Consider the following 7,867-nt stretch of genomic DNA (forward strand, 5'->3'; position numbering starts at 1 on the left):
CTAATTATGAATACACTCCACTGCCTGAATTCAAAATGGCTCCCATTCACACACAATATGCCATAATGGCAAAGTGAAAATATATTTTTTGAAAGTTTTGCACACATCTCATTTACATAAGTATTTACATCCCTTTGCTATGACAGGCAAAAAGGACCTTGGTTGGGGAGGTGACCAAGAAACCAATGACTACTCTGATAGAACTACAGAGTTCTTTGGCTGAGATGGGAGAACCTGCCAGAAGGACAACAGTCTCTACAGCACATCCACCAACTTAGACTTTATGGGAGAGTGGCCAAATGGAAGAGTGGCCAGAAAAAAGCACGTGGCAGCACGCCTGGAGATAGCAAAAAGGCACGTGATTTGGTGGTCTGATGAGACAAATATGTTACACTTTGGCCTGAATGCAAAGAGCTATGTCTGGAGAAAACCAGGCACAGCTCATCACCCATCTAACACCATCCCTACCGTGAAGCATGGTGGTGGTAGCATCATGCTATGGGGATGCTTTTCAGTGGCAGGGACAGGGAGACTGGTAAAGATAGCGGGAACAATGAATGGAGCCAAATAAATAAAAGTCCTTGATGAGAACCTGCTTCAGAGTGCAAACGACCTTAGGCGGGGGGCAAAGATTTACATTCCAACAGGACCCCAAGCATACAGCCAAAGCAACGATGGAATGGCTTCAGAACAAGACTGTGAATGTCCTTGAGTGGCCCAGCCAAAGCCCAGACTTGTATCCCCTAGAAAATCTGTGAAAAAACTTGAAGATTGCTGTTCACTGCCGCTCCCCATCTAATTTAACAGAGCTGATAAAAATCTGCTAGGAAGTATGGGAGAAAATACCAAAATCCAGATGGGCAACGCTGATACTGTCACACCTTGATCTGGTTCACCTGTCTTTGTGCTTGTCTCCCCCCTCCAGGTGTTGCCCATATTCCTCATTATCCACAGTGTATTTATACCCGTGTTCTCTGTTTGTCTGTTGCCGGTTCATTTTGTTTGGTCAAGCCTACCAGCGTTTTTCCCCTTGCTCCTTTCGTTTTCTAGTTCTTCTTTTCTAGCTTTCCTGGTTTTGACCATTCTGCCTGCCCTGACCCCGAGCCTGCCTGCCGTTCTGTACCTTGTCACATCACCATGGATTACTGACCTGTGCCTGCCCTGACCCTGAGCCCGCCTGCCATCCTGTACCTTTCAGGCTATGCTCTGGATTACTGACCTTGACCTGTCGTTGCCTGTCCCCCAGTTTTTGTAATAAACTTGTTACTTTGAAACGTACTGCAGACAGACGGATCTTGTCTATAAAAGCATCCGCAAAAAAATGGCTACCATACCATCAGGCCGTTCAGGACTACATGAATCGACCACCAGAGGAGACCAGAATGTGAGCTCGATGGATACTCCTCGCATCGCAAACAACCTTTACTGTTCTAGCTTCTGGTTTGGTTTAACCAAAAGCATGTTAAAGGATCAATTTACTCAAAAACTTGTTATGATGCAAAACATATAATCATCATCATCATCATCATCACAGTTCCGTGCCACCTCGCTTCCTCCGCATCGGCTCTATAACTGGGCGGCTTTATTCCCTGTCAGGTCCGGAGACCAAGGCGATGGAGACGTGTATTGAGAACTCCCTGGCTGCAGGGGGTATCTGTACTGAAAACTTGACTACTGACATGCATAATGGAATTTTGGGGAGATTGTTTTAACAGTGAACTTATGATCAAAATACTAAAATATTTATTGAGTGACCTATCCCTTTAATATTGGTTGTGTTTGACGTTCCCTTGAAGGATTCCATGTAAAGCTGAAAATGTAATGGGAATTTAAGTATTTCAATGCAGTTTAACTTCAGGTCGCTTTACTCTACCCTGAGTGTCAGTCTGTTTACATTATCATGCAAGACGACAAACACACAGATCTGGGACCAGTCTTACCCTTGTTGGACGACCAGCTGTTCAAGGCATTTACATTATGTTGACTTCAGAAAAATTATTACTGGCACTTTGGGAAAACTACTCTTTAACTAACAGTGTACTTGGAAGATGTCCATAGTCTTTATTTTTTTTTAATTGGGGGGAAAATATTTGTTACTTTAAATAGACCTTGGAGTATTGTAGAGTATGTTGGAAAATAAAAATATAATGTTTTTCACAGATTCATTCACATTTTGAAGTAATTAAATTGTAGAATTCATCTGCTGCTATGCTTTTTCAACAATTTCAACTACACAACACCAACAACAAATAAAACATGAACTTGTTTTATTTTTATGGGTAAGCATGTTGAGCTGTTTACTGATTTGACATGAAGTAATATTATACATTATATATAATTACACATTTGACACAAAAAAACGGATTATTAGTGATTTACTTTGTATTATAAACTGGGTGGTTCGACCCCTGAATGGTGATTGGCTGAAAGCCGTGGTATACCACAGGTATGACGAAACATTTATTTTTACTTCTCTAATTACGTCGGTAACCAGTTTATAACAGCAATAAGGCACCTCGGGGGTTTGTGGTATATGGCCAATATACCATGACTAAGGGCTGTATCCAGGCAATCAGCGTTGCGTCGTGCATAAGAACAGCCTTTAGCCGTGGTATATTGGCCAGATACCACACCCCCTAGGCCCTTATTGCTTAAATCTAAAATGTATCAATATGTGAAAGTTTACTAGTTAAAGCTGCAGATGCTGATGGATAGTACAGAGTGGATCCATCCTATTAGTTAAGTCTGCTTCAGAATGGTTTGAGAAGTGTTCAGCTGCTCCAGTATGGTCTTAGACCCCGCAGCCAGCCACGTAGGACCTCAGGTCCTGATTCTGACAGTGAAGGCGCCAAGCCACCCTAAAATGTACACACACCATCATGTTGGTATTTGATATATAGACAATACATTTCAGATATTAGACAACAGAACATAATGTGGAATTGAAGGATGATAGAAGACTTGGAAACGGATTACATTACGTAGGCATTAATTCAGGGTCATTTTAAGGGAATATTTAAGTTAGATAATTACCATGTACAGGCAGTTCTTACCATTTAAATTCTTCTAAAAGGTGAGAGCTAATTTGTTACAGGTTATCCCATTTATACATAGCCTTCCTTGTAGAGTGATATTGGGCTACAGGTAACATAAAGTATGGCTAATTATTTTGTAACTTAAATGTTTTTGTAACATAGTACTTTCAGGGAAACCTGCCACCTTACCATGCCCCGATTCCGTTCGGGTCAGACACCACACGCTTGGCACAACGGATCGCCACTGTGAGGTCATCAGTTAGCAGCTCTGTCAGAAGTAAGAGGAAGGGAAACCTTTAGTCATAGTACCGTACGGGAAACAGGAGGAACCAAAAGCTTAGAAAAACAACAACAACAACAGCAGATTACTGTACAATGAAACAATAAAGGTAAGTTGGGTCAGGGTTTAGAATAGAGAAGTAGGCCTACCGGGAGCCCCAGTGTCTGTTTATTCTCATTTTGACTGTATTCAAATGTAACATCCGAATTATGTAAGATCAACATTATAGTGCCTTCAGAAAGTATTAATACCCCTTTACCTTTTACACATTTTGTTGTGTTTTTTTGTTGTGTGATTTAAGACACACATATTGTTGTTTGATTTAAGTCAAAACTGTAACTATGTCACTCAGGAAAATGAGTCTTCTTGGTAAGCAACTCCGGTGTATATTTGGCCTTGTGTTTTAGGTTATTGTCCTGCTGAAAGGTATATTTGTCTCCCAGTGTTACGTAAACGCTGGGAGTCGGAAAGCAGGTGCAGAAGGTGAGTTTAATACGAAACAGATTCAAAAGAACAAACATGGGAAGTGTACTGAACGTGAGAGACAATCAATAACACCTAAGGACTGATGAACACAGAGGCTAAATAAAGTGGAAGTAATCAGGGATGTGATTAGGATTTTCCTTCAGGCTTTTTCCTGTGTTTAGCTCTTTTCTGTTTCTTTTTATCCTAAAAAACTCCCTAGTCCTTGCCAATGACAAGCATACCCATAACATGATGCTGCCATCACCATGCTTGAAAATATGAAGAGTGTTACTCAGTGATGTGTTGTGTTGGATTTCCCCCAAACATAATGCTTTGTATTCAGGGCATGAAGTGAATTATTTTCCACATTGTAGTATTACTTTAGTGCCTTATTGCAAACAGGATGCATGTTTTAGAATATTTGGATTCTGTACAGACTTCCTTCTTTTCATTCTGTCATTTAGGTTTGTATTGTGGAGCAACTATAATGTTGTTGATTCATCCTCAGTTTTCACAGCCATTAAACTCTGTAACTTTTTAAAGTCACCATTGGACTCACTGAGCGATTTCCTTCCTCTCTGGCAACTGAGTTAGGAAGGACGCCTGTATCTTTGTAGTGAATGGGTGTATTGATACACAATCCAACGTATAATTAATAACTTCCCCATGTTCAAAGGGATAATCCATGTGTGCTTTTTTTAATTTTTTTTAACCATCTACCATTAGATGCCCTTCTTTGCGAGGCATTGGAAAACCTTCCTGGTGTTTGTGGTTGAATCTGTATTTGAAATTCGCTGGTCAACTGAAGGACCTTACAGATAAAATTGTATGTGTGGGGGGTACAGAGATGAGGTAGTTATTCTAAAATCATGTTAAACACAATTATTGCACACAACTTATGTGACTTGTTAAGCACATTTGCACTCCAGAATTTGTAAACATGTCTTAAAACATAACTACACTTTGACATTATGGGATATTGTGTGTAGGCCAGTGACACTAAATCTCTATTTAATCCATTTAAATGTCAGGCTGTAACACAACTAAATAAGTGGAATAAGTCAAGGGGTACACTGCCAATAGCCCTCAACCCGGCACATTTCTTGTCAAAAGTAATGCTCTATGTAGGCGATGCCATTCGGTAGACAGGCTACTCACGGTTGCAGCGGATACCACAGACGTTCTTAGCCCCCGGGGTACGTCCGTCGTCACACCAGTAGCGGCTGTTGATCTGGAAGATGCCATAGTCGGTGGAGCCGTCCGTGTTGCGGTTGGTGGCCTGGGTATTGTAGCTCGACTCCCATTTAGACAGGCAGACCCCTTAGAGGACATATAGTCACGCGGTGGATTATCCTCAGTGTAAGGTTAGCTATGGTAAGATATTTTTGGAGCTCAGAAACATACAACCATATGCACACACACATCCTCAAAGACCACAATCAAGTATATTATCACTCACAGTTGGGCAGGCTGTTTCCAGCGTAGCCATCCATTCCGGATGCCTTCAGCGCTCTGGCCAGCTCACATCTGTCATACACCTTAGCACTGGCCACAGCCACAAGCAGGAGAACAACAACAGCTCTCATTATGAACAGACAGACAGCTAGGTCTAATGGTTTGGGTGAAAAGAAGGCCTGTGTCTCTAAAAGTGTGAGCAAGTCAACTTCAGCTTTCCTTATAAAGGCTCAGGATGAAAGAGACATTGATATCGCACTATTTACACAATATAAATGTGCCAATAGCTTCTGCAAATAGTAGTGGTTGTGAAACTGAGGGTTTTCCCATTTAACCCTTTGTTAGGCAGACTTTTTTTTGCTTATGATTTAGATACAGTAGATACAGTATTAAATGCAGAGTGTGTATTTTTTAAGACAAAGGCTTCATTCACTGTTTAAAAATGGCATATTGAGTGCCCAGTAGGTTAGATTTAAGGTACTGTATTTTTCAATATCATCATTATGCCCAATATATCAAATCAAATCAACTTTTATTGGTAGCATACACCGATTTGCAGATGTTATTGCAGGTTCAGTGAAATGCTTGTGTTTCTAGCTCCAACAGTGCAGTAATACCTAGCAATACACAATATTGAAAAAACAATACACACATAATCCAGAAAAATCATACATTCTGAAATATCAGAATGAGCAATGTCAGAGACCGGAATAGAAATATATGTACACATAATGGCAGGTAGTCTAGCAGTTATGAGTGTTGGGCCAGTAACTGAAAGGTCGCTGGTTCGAATCCCTGAGCCGACTTGGTAAAACATCTGTCGAGGTGCCCTTGAGCAAGGCACTTAACTCTAATTGCTCTGGATAAGAGAATCTGTTAAATACAGTATATGAATAGAAAAGGAGGACTTTACAGCGAAAGGACCACAAACAATTATGTTAGGTCACCACCAAGTCACAGAAAAATCCAGCCATTTTTCCAGCCAAAGAGAGGAGTCACAAAAAGCACAAAAATGCAACCGCTGTGTCAGATTTCAAAAAAACTTTACGGAAAAAGCAAACCATGCAATAATCTGAGTACAGCGTTCAGACAACAAAGCAGCCAAAAAGATATCCGCCATATTGGGTAGTCAACATTAGTCAGAACAGTATTATAAATATTCACTTACCTTTGATGATCTTCATCAGAATGCACTCCCAGGAATCCCAGTTCCACCATAAATGTCTGATTTGTTCGATAATGTCCATCATTTATGTCCAAATAGCTTCTTTTGTTAGGGCATTTGGTAAACAAATCCAAACGTGTGTTCAGGTTCAGCCGAACGTCGGACGAAAGGTTAAAAAAGTTATATTACAAGTCGTAGAAACATGCCAAACTAAGTATAGAATCAATCTTTAGGATGTTTTTAACATAAATCTTCAATGATGTTCCAACCGAAGAATTCCATTGTCTGTAGAAAAGCAATGGAACGAGAGCTAACTCTCTCGTGACCGCGTGTCATGAGCCCAAGGCACTCTGCAAGACCACTGACTCAAACAGCTGTTATGAGCCCCTCCTTTATAGTAGAATCCTCAAACAAGTTTCTAAAGACGGTTGACATCTAGTGGAAGCCTTAGGAAGTGCAACATAACCACTGTATCTACAATAGGGTCTGAGTTTAAAAAAACTACAAGCCTCAGATTTCCCACTTCCTGGTTGGATTTCTCTCAGGTTTTCACCTGCCATATGAGTTCTGTTATACTCACAGACATCAGTTTTAGAATCTTCAGTGTTTTCTATCCAATACTACTAATGATACGCATATATTAGCATCTGGGACAGAGCAGCAGGCAGTCTACTCTGGGCACCTTATTCATCCAAGCTACTCAATACTGCCCCCATGTAACCAAGACGTTAACAAACAGCTGGTTCTCCAGAAGACGCTGGAGGAATTGTCTGACAATGAGGACATGTTCCTGAGCCGAGTGGGAAAACACAAGGATATCATCAAAGTATACAAATACGAATCAGTTCAACATGTCCCGGAGAACGTAATTTACCAGGGCCTGGAACACAGCAGGAGCGTTAGTCAGTCCGAACGGCATCACCAGGTATTCGTAGTTCCCACTAGCCATGTTAAAGACGGTCTTTCACTCATCCCCTTCCCGGATCCGTACCAGATGGTAGGCGTTCTGGATGTCCAACTTGGAGAAGATGGTAGCCCCCTGGAGAGGTTCAAAAGCCAAGGCGATGAGTGGAAGCAGGTAACGTTTTTTAACAGTGATGCCATTCAGGCCCCGGTTGTCAATGCATGGACGCAGGGTTTTGACCTTCTTCTCCACAAAGAAGAACCCTGCACCGGTGTGGGAGGCAGAAGGACAGATACCCACTGCAGCCAGGGAGTCCTCAATACACGTCTCCATCGCCTTGGTCTCCGGACCTGACAGGGAATAAAGCCGCCCAGTCATAGAGCCGATGCGGAGGAAGCGAGATGGCACGGGCCTTGCTGAAAACCTCCTGGAGGTCCTGGTACTCCGCGGGAACAGAAGAGAGATCCGGGGATTTTCCCAAGCCCACAGGAAGACGTCACGGGGCAGGCAGCTCCGACTTCTGGCAATGCCCATGGTAAAACCCAGGTTAGAACCAGTAGCCC

The 7,867-nt window shown here is 41.9% G+C and overlaps 1 protein-coding gene across 1 annotated transcript; it reads right to left on the reverse strand.

Moving 5' to 3' along the window:
* Positions 1-2,250: 2,250 nt before the first annotated feature.
* Positions 2,251-6,005, reverse strand: LOC118964557 (lysozyme C II). The gene is made up of 4 exons (XM_036976715.2): positions 5,240-6,005; positions 4,939-5,100; positions 3,225-3,303; positions 2,251-2,858 (listed from the first exon to the last, which is right to left on the reverse strand). Exons 1-4 carry the CDS (start codon positions 5,364-5,366, stop codon positions 2,792-2,794), a joined length of 435 nt encoding a protein of 144 aa, XP_036832610.1. The 5' UTR covers positions 5,367-6,005; the 3' UTR covers positions 2,251-2,791.
* Between the last annotated feature and the right edge of the window lie 1,862 nt (positions 6,006-7,867).

This window comes from Oncorhynchus mykiss, chromosome 5 (genome assembly GCF_057628025.1).
Source record: "Oncorhynchus mykiss isolate SJ-2025 chromosome 5, ASM5762802v1, whole genome shotgun sequence".
Taxonomy (NCBI): Eukaryota; Metazoa; Chordata; class Actinopteri; order Salmoniformes; family Salmonidae; genus Oncorhynchus; species Oncorhynchus mykiss.

Excerpts from the sequence above, each read along its gene's own strand:
- LOC118964557 (XM_036976715.2), bottom strand. The coding sequence starts at position 5,366 with ATGAGAGCTGTTGTTGTTCTCCTGCTTGTGGCTGTGGCCAGTGCTAAG. Across the intron at positions 5,101-5,239 it reads TGGAAACAGCCTGCCCAACT|GGGTCTGCCTGTCTAAATGG; the intron begins GTGAGTGATAAT and ends ATGTCCTCTAAG. Across the intron at positions 2,859-3,224 it reads CCGAACGGAATCGGGGCATG|GGTGGCTTGGCGCCTTCACT; the intron begins GTAAGGTGGCAG and ends TGTACATTTTAG.